This window comes from Morone saxatilis, unplaced genomic scaffold, assembly GCF_004916995.1.
Source record: "Morone saxatilis isolate NCDOM2014 unplaced genomic scaffold, NCSU_SB_2.0 Contig3, whole genome shotgun sequence".
Taxonomy (NCBI): domain Eukaryota; kingdom Metazoa; phylum Chordata; class Actinopteri; family Moronidae; genus Morone; species Morone saxatilis.
This window is the reverse complement of record NW_023339873.1, coordinates 17,248,435-17,262,087: the sequence shown is the minus strand read 5'-3', so window position 1 is coordinate 17,262,087 and position 13,653 is coordinate 17,248,435. Positions and strand designations below refer to the sequence as shown.

Genomic DNA, 13,653 nt, shown 5'->3' with positions numbered 1-13,653 from the left:
ACACACACACACACAGAAACTCTTTACACTGCCACACCTCCTTACACTCACATCCATCCAGTGATGGATGAGAGCAATGGGGAAATAACAACTTTTGTTTTATTGTAGGTGATAAGGACAAGCTTAGGGTGAAAGTATTTCATAGCTGGGGCCGCCCGAGTCAGCCGGGGACACGGACTGTGTTAGAAATATTAACAGCTAGAGGAGGAGGAGGAGGACTGACCTGTATATGGAGATGTTTTCTATCAGCTGATTGGAGGCACTGTCGTAAAGGATGATTCCTCGTGGGGAGACCTTTAATGTGACTTTCTGGAGCTTTTTTCCACTGGCTTTGGCCTGGAAGGAAGCGATGAAGGAGAAAGAAAGAGTGGAGAAAACGGGGTGTGTGAGTGAGACAGGGACATAAGAAAGGATCAACCTTGTATTTATGCAAATTACAACTCAGACTCTGAATTTTTGATCAGGACAACCAATCAAAATCCACTGATGCCAGGGATATGACATACCAAAACAATCAAGATACAAAGCAAATTGTCCTCAAGTTTTCATGAAATCCAGACTGTAGGTCAAAAGATGCCAATCAAAAGATAAGTTAAGTTCTTGGAGATAAGATAGACCTTCGAACCAAAGATAGCTAAGCTGCTAGCTTGATTAACAGGAAAATATGCTATAAGCCAATTAACAAAAACATCGGCAAAACAAACACACAAACTAGTTGAATAAAGATTCTGAAGGAAACAAGTTTTTAACACCAACAAGCATGTGTGAGAATCCAATTCAGTAAATGGCAACTTTTCCAACTTGGTCGGACAAAATATTACTTTACACAAAGTTCACCTATTACACAATACGACAAGAGGAAAAATATCCCATCCAGTTGCCTAGCATCCTTTGCAGAGGGACACCAAGGGCAGCCAACAGATTAGGCCCAATCAGAGCCTTCCTCTCCGTATATCACCATGTCCCGAGTCCCACCATTCGGCCGCCGCTAACTTCATTATCCACTGAGCTGCCAGATCCAATAACATTAAGCCTTTTCTACCATGATAAAGCTGGCTGAGCCATATACTGAGCAACACTGTCTAAACTAATTTCATCCTCCTCCAAATGTCAGCCTGGGCCTCCGGGGGGAAAGTAGGCAGCCAGGCAGGCACTTTTCACCAAGGTGCCAGTCAGGTCATAAACAGGAGAAAACTAGCAGACGACTATGATTTCCAAGTGGTGGAGGTGATGAAGTGGGAAAGATATTGCATGTGCTTGAGTGAAACCCATTTCTGGCCAATAGTTTTCTGAATAAGGGCGCTTTGACAAGAGATTTTGGGTGCCCACAGTTTAAGCTATTCCAGTTATGTGTGTAGGTGTGTGTTGTCTCTCACCGTGGCCACTATCCTCTTGACAGCAGCCGCAGACAGCTCCTCTCCTTTGGGCTGCTCGACCATCGTGACCCCCAGGTACTTGAGCTGGAACACCATGCCCTCCAGAAGGGTCTCCCTCGTGTCCGTCCAGTTCTCTGGAAGCTCTGCAGAGAAGAGACACGCACCGGTGACACTTCTGTTCACCAACGATGACAATGCTGCTTGTACTTTGAGGCAGGCTAAGAGGTATCCAGACATGTGTCGGCACAGCACAGCGTTCTCACAGTCCACTTGTGGGATTGTGGACTGCAGCCAAACCACATTATCCTCATTATGGGTGTGTGTGATGAGCACATGCTTTTGCTATTTGTCCTTGAAAGAAGGCAAGAGCTAAATCTGTGGAAAGTGTATTTCACAGGCTAAAATCAATGAGGAAGAATACAGAACCAGTTTTTCATGCAAATCGAAACTAAAATGGTGGGTCATCCGTTTGGCCTTTGAAGTTGTAGTTTTCCTCTGGGCTGCGTTGTAAAGTGAAAGGAAAGTAGCAAGAGAAGCAGGTGCGGGGACATGCTAGCATGTGAGGGCTATGTACAATCTTTATCAGTTTTCTGAAAAATACATATCTGGCAATCTAGCAAGGACCCAAAGGGTTGTTTAACAAGACAACTTCTACGTTTTAAATACTCTAAACCATTTGGAGGAAAATAATTCCACCTGTTGCATAATAAAAACTTTTAAAAATCCCAAATATCGTTTTTTTATTTTTATTTTCGTCTTATGCAGAAAAGAAAAATATAAACGTTATTATTATCAAAATCTAAAATAACATCAATATATACAAATATAACTGGTAGTAAGGTTGCAACTTGCATGAGAGTTGTAATCTTTTTAGATCTAAAACAGCATTTTTTTATCTGTGTGGTTTTAGAGGAAATTCTGGGGTTTAGTACATGTATGCTGCAAACAGGTTTTCAAGATAAGCAGAATGAAGAAAGACATTTCGTGAGTTTTTTTTGACAGCAGTCAGTGTAGATGTAGATGTAGGCAGTGTGTTAAATAGCAGATTGTTAGGTGAAGAGACACAGATCCTTATTTACAATTTAACCTAAAAAAAACTACACTCTTTAATCACCACACAACATTTAAGAAAAACCATGGCAGTATTTGGAATGAACATATTGTCACTGTTTGAAACAGGTTGTCAAATACTTGTTCAAGAGATAAAACTGACCCTCTCGGCTGTCTGCTAGAACTCATTTACTATCCTGCCTTTACTTCTGCTGCTGAAGTCATTCATAAAAGATCAACTCCAGTATATTAGAGTATGACACTTATCCAGAACTCAATATTGTAAAAAATAAAATAAAAATCTGCAGAGTAAAACACTAAGGCTTAGGTTATAGGTTTTGATTTCTTTCATCACAGGAATGCTGGGTGAGTCGCTCAAGGCGTTGTCCTTCTTTTCATATTACATCAGTGTGAAGACAGCCAGGGGTGACTGGTCACAGGACCACACCACAGAGAGGGAACAGGGGAAGAGGAAGAACTTAAGTGAACTGGCCTGCTTTCCAAATAACAACAAATCACATTCATGTTTAAAATATGCTGCCAGCCAACACTGGATTTTCAATATTCAGCAGCTTTCAAACTCAACAAACTTGAGTCTATTAGGAACCAGCTGCACAAACAGTTTTCCACTACAGGCAAACCAGGAACAACATTTCAGAGTGCAAGTTCACACAACCATTTGCTCCACAATAAACATGCTAACTTCTCCTTGAAGCTCATAAAAGGTTTATGGACTTGCCACTATGACGTGTGATAGTGAGCGGGGGCAGGGATCTATTTGTCTCCTCAAAATCAGAAAACACAATCAACAACACCACGCCCTCCCTTCCTGGGTGGTCTTTATGGCACCCAGTATCGGCAGGGGGAAAGTCCTGTGCTCACCACCACTGTGTTGTTGTCTAAGGAGATGTGCAGTCGGCTATAAATGGTGAACAACCTTCTGCTCGTGTGCTGTACAATGCTTTCATGAGTCCCATATGTTGGGTTAACCCATGAAATGCTTTTTAGGGTGACAGTGTTCACTAAAGGAATAGTTTAGCCTTCTGTCATACATACTAAAGCTGCTTAATCAATAGAGAAATTACTGAAACAGAAATGCAAAGCTTCTCAAATGTGAGTATTCGCTGGTTTTCTTAGTCTTACGTGATCGTCAAAGTTAGATTTTTTGAGAAAATTCAGGAAAACAGATTAATCAACAATGAAAATGTATCTGCTAGCACTCAAATGAAGGTTTGTTGTCCCCATTATAGCTTGAGTGCTTTAATTCCCTTTAGAATCGATGGGTTTTACATAATTTAAAATTTAGCTCATTCTATGCCTGGTAAAAGGTACTGCTTGATTGCTCCTGTTAACTGTTTAAGCTTTCATTGAGCAATGCGTTTAGCATTTTATGCGCTTTTAAGGATGAAGCAGTTACTGATTGGCATTTCAAGTTTACATCCATCTTCCACTTAAAATAAATGTACCCAAAATAAACTAAACATACAAAAAAAGACTTGCCTCAAAGCGTTTTAACAACTACACAATACTATACATCTGCAAAATGGCCGGTCGTCAGCCCAGTGAGTGAAGTATTTTTGGATGCATTTATACTTTGTGAACGCTATCACTTGGCTTAAGACCCTATATCGTTCAAACCACTTGGAAAAGGCAGCGGAGGTTAACCTATAATATTCCTTTCTTCTCTAGCCAAACCACGCCAACTGTGAGTGGTTACGGAGGAGGGTTTATAATGGTCTAAATGTAGCTTTAACCAAACCCATACTTAAGTAATGGGTGAGTCCGACAGTGAACACCCACTCTAAGGTCGAGGTCTTTGAGCTCCTAAGTGTGGGGAACAGATCGAGCTGCCCTCCTCTCCTGATCCTGTAGTTACATTAGTGCTTTAAGGAGCACGCTGGCTGTAACATAATCTGTGGGGAGGAATCATTAGCTCCTATTCATGACTTAAATCAAGTTATCAAGTGGACGATAAATGACCATTACGAGCTGTAGCCACTTAGGACATTTGCAGACAGTTGTACAATGGGGATAATGCGGGCTTAACCTCGGCTAGCAGGGTATTACTAACCTTTCATTTCTTTGCTCATGTTTGTAAAAGCAACAGTGAACCTGAGTCTGAGATTTCCAGTGTTTACAAAAGGCAACATTGCTGACAGGTCTGCTTCACTGAATTTCAACAATCTGTCAGATGTGCTCTGAGTGATTCAAGGCTTAGCAGAGATGTCATTCACACAACACACACAGCTGCGGCAGCAGGGCTGTGCTGGTCCAGCGGAGATATGAGAAGCAAGCCTCTGTACTTCAACTGCCCATACTAACGCTGGCAGGAGGCAAGTCTCTGGGGATGACCAGCAGTTCACCCTGACTGCAGTCTTAGGAACCCCCATCCCAAGACATCCTGAGGAAGCAACTGTAAGACTAGAAAACGCAGATCATGTGAAATCTTTAGTCCAGCCTGCCTGAAATAGATTAGAGTGGATGAATATTATGAAAAAACTAAAAAAACCTCACAGCACATCACTGTAGCAGTTTTAGTGAGCAATGAAATAACAGCTTTCTTATAAAAACTGACACAGTGGTGGTTAAAATAAGCAAAAATAGCTCTGGTTCATAGCTATTTTTAGACTGGTGCATATACCCAGAGTGCTGCTTTGTGTGGAATAATAATCCGTTTTCATATTGGTCACATTTGCATTTACACAACCAACCCCCCACCCAACACCACCACCAGCAGCAGCAGCTCTCTGCAGCTGCGGTGCTGATTAGAGCAAACTTCAAAGGATTCGTGGCTACGCTGGAGCTCTGGCCGGTCAGTGAGCGCGGCTCGTCTGGGTGACACTGCCTGTAAATGAGCCAGAGAGAGCGGGCGATGGAGCACTGATGTCTGTGGAGTGGAAAAGGATAGGATTGGGTGGGCAGATAGAGGGCAGCAGCTTCTGTCAACATCGCTGAGTGTCAAGACGTGAGGGTTTGTTTAACCAATCATCTATGAGAATAATGAACCAGTGGGGTTCATCTGGTCTTACGTTCTGGCTCCTGCTCTGGAAGTCTTCACAGGGACAGCTGCCTGCACCCGGATCCTCTGAAAAACATTTAAAAGCTGCCCATCACCACTTCTACAAACACACAAACCATTACATAAATATCAGCCTTCTCACAGACGCTCATGCCAGATGAGGGAAATGTGTCCTGTGGAAAAATACTCTGGGAACAGGAACAAAATAAATATCTGCTGGTCGACCATCAAATGATGGGGGATTGGAAAATAAGAATGTACCACTCCCAGCATCTGTAAGCGTTGGATCAAGTCCCAGATGACACTCTTGGGCATAAAAGATAACACACCCTGAAAAACAATGCGTATACTAGTACTTCAGATAATGTTGGACATACGTGTGAGTTGGAAGAATTACAGGCAATGACTCCATCAGAAAGCCCAATCTTTGTTCTGGTCTGAACGTATGTCATCACTCTTCAATTCAGAACCCATTTAGCCAAGTACAGTCCAAACGTACTGAAGTGTTAATGCACCGACTATCCCAGCATGAATTTTGTCTACTCGAACATTTGCTCCGGTTGGTGATGTCGTCAGTGAGCCACTGCAGAGATAACACCCAACATAACCCCAGGAGACCGCTCTTATCTCTAGTATTTTACTGGTGGTACCAATGTCTCGCCAGTGTCTTGAACATAAGATGTAATCAGTTTCGAGTTTAAATATAATAATATAATAATAAGCAACACGTACAGATCCTTCCAGACTTTTTTTGTATATTGTATACAATACAGTGAGGATAACTAGTTCACATTTCTGTATCACATTTCACAATCAATGCAGTTGAAAACCTCAGATGGAGCGAGATAAGCAGAGCTTTTGGCAGAGATCATTTACGGTTCTGTTGGGCTGAGCTGGTGATCTCAGAAAGAACAATGTTGTCCAAATTTTTGCGAGTCCAAACTCGGTGTATTTTGCATTAATAAAATACATTAAGTTTACAGTTGCTCAAATTCATTAACCATATAGCCTAATACATATACATACATGGTCTCCAAGAAAAGGAAGGGCTCCAGCAAACCTTAGCAAGCAAGCAAAATGGGAGAGATCTCCGGTCACTGGAAAACACTGACTTGAGTCATGTTTCACGTTAACCACTCTAAATATAAGAAACGATCTCTCTGTCCAAAGCATAAGTCTCCAATAGTTATTTTCCTCCCACAGGTTCACAAAATAAACCATTAAGTTTTAACTATCCATAATGACACATTTCACGTGTAGTGATGTAGTGTGATGTGTCGCAGTGTGCCATACACATGACAAAAAGCCCATTGGCAGACAGTCACTGAAGCGTAACCAGCCTGTAATCACACAGCCAGTGTGAAGTCCACTCTGCCAGTCAGATGGAAAGCTGCTCCCATCCCCTATGTCTCCTCCTGCTTCAGACAAGTCTCAACACCGGCAAGTCACGGAAGAGAGGACCAAAGACACGGCATGTCGTTACTTCCTCACTCTGCAGCTCACCTCGTCTGAACTGCAGTACAACTCTACAACACTTCACACCTCAATATCACACTGTCAACAGAGCGGAGTGTAAAAAGCAGACAGGTTTAATAATACAGGAAGATCAGACTTCTGGATCAAATGTTCCTATAAATGAGGACGATAAGAGGTCATTAAAGCAATAAGGTTTCTTCACAAAGAATGTGTCTGATAGCATTTGAGACTGCATGAGATTGTCAGAATGTGTTAAACACAAGTTTCAAGTTCCTAGAATCTGTGGTATTGCGTGGTAACATGCTTCATTTAATTACCATTTCAAGGAATGCAGTCTGAACATGAGTAAAAAATAACTTCTCAAAAACTAAAAGGAATTATTCAAGGCCGGCTCTATGCCATCCCACCTTTTCCCATAACTTCTGTTTTGCCAGAATATCTGTGATATGGAAATAGACACCAGCATCCAAAAGAGTATACCAGTTTTAATTCCCCATGATATTCATTTTTTATATGCTGTCATACCGTTTTACTGCTGTAACTAATTCTTTTCTTGTGCGATAGAATATTTGAGAAGTTCAATATATTTAGTTTTAAAAAGGAAGCAGTGTTAAAGTTTTCTTTTAATACGTTGCAGTAAATGTCTGATTCCTTCATATATTGTATCATTTTGTGGGGCCAAGAAAACCCCATAGTAATCAAAGCCTTCCATAAATACACAGATATTTAAATGTTTTTATATTCCACGTACTCCTGCAAGTAGAATAAGCCACTATAAGTGTATATAAAAAAGGCCCAGTCATGCAAAAGCAGTAGCTAAATGTGCAGAATCCAGGCAGGTTATGGGAGCTGTAGTGTTCAATGAGCCTGTGAGCCCAGACAGACAGGCTGTGTTCGTCCATCTCCTCCGGTGGTTACACAACACGCACTAGAAAAGGTCTTAGCCTATTCTTTAAGATCCGATCATTCGAGTCAACGCATAAGCCGTGACTTTTCATGAAGTTTTAATGAAGCTAAAACTACAGAGGCAGTTTTTGATGCAACAAGAGATCTGGGGAGGCAAGACAGCACAGAGGTCTGGGAATTATAATCAAAGGGATTTGAGGGCTGAGCCTGTGCAGCATTAGAGGGGTGGTGGATGTGGTGGGCACTTTGGTCAAAGACAACAACATAGGAAATTAAGCAGGCGATTTGGATAAGAGAGGGTCAGAGAGGATCACTATCGCTTTCCCTGTCAACGGCCAGCGACAGTGACAGTAATGAGGAGAGAAGATCTGCTTTCCTGGGGCCTCGTCCGCTTGCTTTAAGGACGACATACAGGGAGTGGAGAGAGAGAGAGAGAGAGAGAAGGGGGGGGGGGGGGGCGTGCAGAGGCAGCAAGACATTTATAAATGAAAAACAAGCAGATAAAAGAGAAAAAGGAAGTGAGGTAATCTGGAAACAAAACCAAATGCCAGGAAAGATATGCAAATGAAGGCAGCGAGTCAAAATTCCCACCATAAATTCACACAACAACAAATCTAACGGACAATTAGAGAGATGCAACAGTTTAATCACCGTGGAAACAGCAAGAGCGCTCTGCTATGCTGTGAGTGCCGGCTAAATAATGTAGTTAATACTCTGGGGCTGGCAGAGAGGGAGGTGGGCATGCAGCGACACAGGCATACAAACACACATCACCACAGTGCCATCCTGACAACTCCGTTTGATCACTGCCACCTAGCTTGCTTACAGCCAACATTAGCAGTGTTTCGCTGCTTGAAAATGGATGGAAAGGCTTATTTGAACAGAAGCTTTGATTGAGCAACTGTTGAGGACACACAAAGATGGATTAAAGACGAATAAGGCCACTCTTCCTCAGTCAGTGACACGTTTCTCGACATGACTTTGGAGCCACTGAGTCAGAATTACTGAGACTTAACACAGTTTTTATCACCTCAGACAGTAGGAGTTAATGTTCTCGCAGTGTCCAGGAAAATCCTTTTTACATCCTTGTTACTGACATCATCAAGTGATACCAGATTATGTCAGTAAACCTGTGAGTGCATGAGTAAGTGCTGAAACCCAAGGCTACCGCAGTTATCTATTCGACCGAGTCCGTCATGAATGATTATTTTGGGATTGGAGGGAAGGGGAAGGGGGGTTGGCATCAACATAGCCAAACTTGGTTAAACAGACATAAATAAAGACTGTCAGGTCAAGAGTCAAAGCCCCGCTCCACCACTGCAGCAGGCTGCACGAGTCGAGCCTGCTGCATCAACACTTTCCCCTTTGTTGAGGTTTGAAAGGAGCTTCGGAGCACCGAGAGCTCTCCGCGTGGTGTCGCATTGGCGTCAGTGAATGAGTGCGAGGAGAGAATTCCAGCGCGTTCATCTGAGCCCTTTGGATACCAAACTGTGAATGACTCTTTGTTCATGGTCTGGTTGGACACACTCCTGCCCACCTGCATACCTTCTCTTGTACAAGTTTGGAAATGAAATGCTTCTGTTGTTCTAAAACACAGTGGCTGCCAAACAGTGAAACAAGCACCGAAACCTTGGCACATAACAGGGTCTCGGTCTTTGCTTTGTTGGAGATGTGCGTCACCCTGGGATACTGGGAGAAGGTGTGTACACTGGCTGTCTTTCATGTGGTCCTCTCAGAGGATCACTGTTGTAACTACGGACAGCGGTAACACTATCCGCTCACCGAGGACCCTTTTTGTGTCCATGTGTCATGGGAAATTCTCAATCCGAGCAAATTGGCACGAGTGAGAACCACCTGGTGCCAAAGAAAAACCCGTCATTTTTGGGTGCAAACAGCAGACGGAAAATCTCCTATGTCCTATGTATTTCCTTGAACAGCTGGGAACTGTGGAGAACATGCAAACAGTGCGTTTGTTGGGGACTATCTTCAGCAGCGGATTGATACACATTTTGTGAGCTAGTATTTCCAGCGTCAGGACGGTGCGTTTGGAAACTGATTACAGATACAGTGTTCATCTTAATAAAGGAACATGTCAGCCAGTGCAATGGTTGAGGCTCACTCATGTGTTTTTGTGTTTTTGACCACAAAAAGGGAAGTCTACAGCACAGAGAAATAAGATATATCAGGCACCACACACACACACACACACACACCTCAGTAGGTTCAATCCTTTGTTTAGCTCTTTTTGGGGATTATTTTGACAATAAGAAAAATGCTTGAAGACAAATCACAAACAACCTTTGGAAACGAAGGGAGGGTCTAAAATATCAATAGTTCCCAATTACTACAATGTGGCCCAACTGTGTGCTCATGTCTCCTCGGCTGTTTAGGGCCTCGGATGACCTGATGACCCCCTCTTATCTCACAACAACAAGACACGTGCAGGAAAAACCTATTCCAGCATTATTAGATTCCAATCAGGACTCTTTGGGCTAATTTAGAAAACTGCCGACTCAGATGAGGGAAGATGCCTGGAGGGATACACAGAGACACAGCACAGAGCTGGTTGGGAGGGAGCCTTGGACAACCTCTAACTATGCCACAAAAAAGTGAAGTCCTACATCTCTCTACCTCCATCTTCTGTGCTTGAGTGTCATGTAACGGCGTTATGTGCCGCGTGTATGTAACCTCGTGGCTTCTGTTCAGGCTGTTGACTTCAGCGCAGGTCAGCGACGAGAACTGCCATCACCCTCTCTCCAAAAGAGACACGTCTATTACAGGAAGAAGGCTGAACTAGACCATTGTTAAGAAGAGAAAGGCTGAGTGTTAGTCAAAGAGAAAAAGTGTGTTACTCCACACGGGGGGGATTGTCACTGTCTGTCCCTGCCTGGTACAAAGCTTGATCCAGCACCATTGTTCCTCCTCCTGACTTAGGCTGCTGTGAAAAGGATACAGGAAATGTTTTACATGTTATTGCAAATCCAGGTCAAAGGGTCTCTGTGTAGCATCCGCAAATACACAACAGCATTAGAGACAACCACAGACATAAACAACAGACCAGTTCACTAAAGGAGCAATCGATACAAAGTAAGTAAGATGAACACTCAGTTGGGATCCTTTCTGCCCTGCAGCACGTGACCTCCTCTGTCTTTGTCCTTTCATTTCATCCTCTACACCAGCAGGCTTATGATACTCTAAAAAAATCTGTGTTGGAACATTCCCAATAATCCAAAGGAAGCATTGCATGACTGTGTAACTCTCCATATTTAATTTGATGACCATCAAAAACAATTGCGGTCTGGTGAAGGGAAGGATTTAGAGAGGATAAGAGTCTTATAGTCATGGTTTAAGTCGCAACACTGAGACACGTGTCTTTCAGTATTGGCTAAATCCACTCAAAGAAGGAAAGTGAGGAGAGGCAGGAGAAATGAGAGGTCATGGCAGCTGGGGATTACAGCTGATGACCAGCTGAGGCCAGAATGTACTCTGGACAAGAAGCAGGGTAATGAAACTGATCCTCACAGCACCCTGCACACAGACACACTACACAGGAGAGGCTGGTTTCTATTGCAACTCAAATAATGACAAATAAGGACGCCGTCTTTATAAACTGGGCTTGTGGGAAACCTATCCGGATTAAAAAGACAAGTAAGGACAGTCAGAACTGGTCCAAATTAAAACCAACGACAATTGAACCGTATCCAAAATGTAACTGAGCCGAAAAGACCAGAATAGAGACAGAACAGCAGCACCGGCAACACGACACAAACAAGCAATTCACATGCAGTAAAGAGCCAAAATGAGTTGATTGACATAAAATAATGATTCATTAATTATCCTTATTTTAATATATCGTTTTAATATCTTTTTTAAAAGCAGAAAGGCAAAACATTTTCAGCCTTTTCAACTTCAGTAAACTGAATAATTGTGTGTTTCACGTGTTTTGCAGACAACTGCACAGATTACGACACACAATACAGCGGGTCCCTCCCTGGACCCAATTAAACCGAATATAATTTAGATCCAGACCGACTGAGGTCCAGGGTCAAGTGTCAGTCACGGAGAACCAAGACGACCCATGAGGACTCCTGCACACACCAGTACAGCATAAAATGCATAATAACCATTCAAATAAAGCATTTGTTTTAACTGATTCTTTGCGTAGTTGCATATTGCCTCAAGCGCTGATGAAACTGTTTCACACACACAGGACGACAGGTTTGCACAATGTGTCCCTGAGATTATAGAGTTGTGTCAGCCACAAAACTCTGCTCTGTATCCTCCCTCCAATATGTTATGTGATTTTTGGCACAGACATGCATTCAACTTGTAATTCGGCAGCAGTGGCAGACACGTGGAGAAAGACAGGTCAGTGAGCGCTAAAGGAATCTGCCATTAATAAAAATCATCCCCCCTTGCATTCCTACGGCCTTCAAGGTGAGTTTAGGGTAAAAGGGCGTGTCGTGTGAAAGTTTCATAAGATTTTACTACCACTGGCACAACACAGCAATCCAGGCCAGAGCTCACAGGTATACTGGGAGCTTGGAAAGAAAAGGACAGAGACACGTTCAGTTTGAGAGGGGGTGCTAAAAAGAGCAAGTATTACCAGAATGACACGCTCATCGGAGTGGAGGGAGAAGAAGAACAAGTTGCTTCATCAACTAACTGAGTTTCATTCTTGTCAAACACCCAGAAGACATCAATAAACCTCCACAGCGTGAGTGCCAAGTGAGAGAAAATGGAAGGCTGTCTCTGCTGTAGGTGCACAATAATGTCTCACGCTTTAGGAGCTGTGGAGAAAAGAGCTCTCGTCATGCCTGCAGGAGGATCTAGTATTATTAACTCACTTTCTCAGAACAAATTAAAAAGGGGACTTGTATGTAACAACATACAATGTAATTGTAAACTGAATGACCAACAGCGTTAACTGCTTCCAGGCTGTTAGCTGTCTACATACACTTAACTGGGATTTCCCCTCGCTGTAAAAGTCTCAGATGGCGTTTATTTAGTCACTAAGCTCTCCTGCTGACAAAGAACTGCCACACTGACCATATGTCTACACATACGGCTGAAGGAGATTACATGAATTATTTCTCACTGTGCTTCCTGCCCACACTTCTCTTCTGGCTTCACAGAATGGCAAAGCCTTTTAAAATAGTCCCTACTGTGATAAATTGGGGTAAATAAAAAGATGTTTTATTTTCTTGAGTGAGAAAAAAAAAAAAAAAAAACATTATCTCCAATTTTTATAATCTTGCTCCTGCCACAAACGTGTTTTTGTCTTTTGGAGCTAATTTTACACTTTAAACAGAAGGCAGAAGTGTTTACTCTGAAATAATAACACATGGGAACAGATGCACATTTTTCTGATCACAGGCAACTGAGTGCAAAATAGCACAGAGAGTAACAGATACAAACAGATCAGCTTTTGATTCACAATTCATCAAACTGCAATTTATTGCTCAACTCAGCCTGTGCCAGTCACCGGTGTAACGATAACACTTCTGATGTTTAAAGTATGCCGTTTCTCCTACGGTGTCAGCTGAAAGGAGAGAAAGTCAAACATTCATTTCCCTAGGAGATTAAAAATGGTCGTCTTAGAGAAACAGTGACAAATCATGATTGTGCAGTCCTCTCCACAAACAGTCACATGTGACTCCATACACTGACTCCACAGATACAGGAGATCGAACAGGACCATAAATCAGTGAGGACTTTACAGCTCCATAAAGGAATCCTGCAGGAAGCAATCTCCATTACTGCCTGGCAGACCCCTTAGGATGACTTTGTGCAGGGGACACAGCACTAACTGGCCGGGGCAGAGCC

General features: G+C 42.7%; 1 protein-coding gene across 1 annotated transcript in view; it reads right to left on the bottom strand.

Moving 5' to 3' along the window:
• Window positions 1-13,653, bottom strand: part of ldlrap1b (low density lipoprotein receptor adaptor protein 1b) — a gene marked incomplete in the record, with an annotated part of 34,544 nt that overhangs the window by 15,128 nt on the left and 5,763 nt on the right. The window contains 2 exon segments of the mRNA XM_035673438.1: window positions 224-336; window positions 1,377-1,519. Coding sequence (XP_035529331.1) covers window positions 224-336; window positions 1,377-1,519 — 256 coding nt within the window.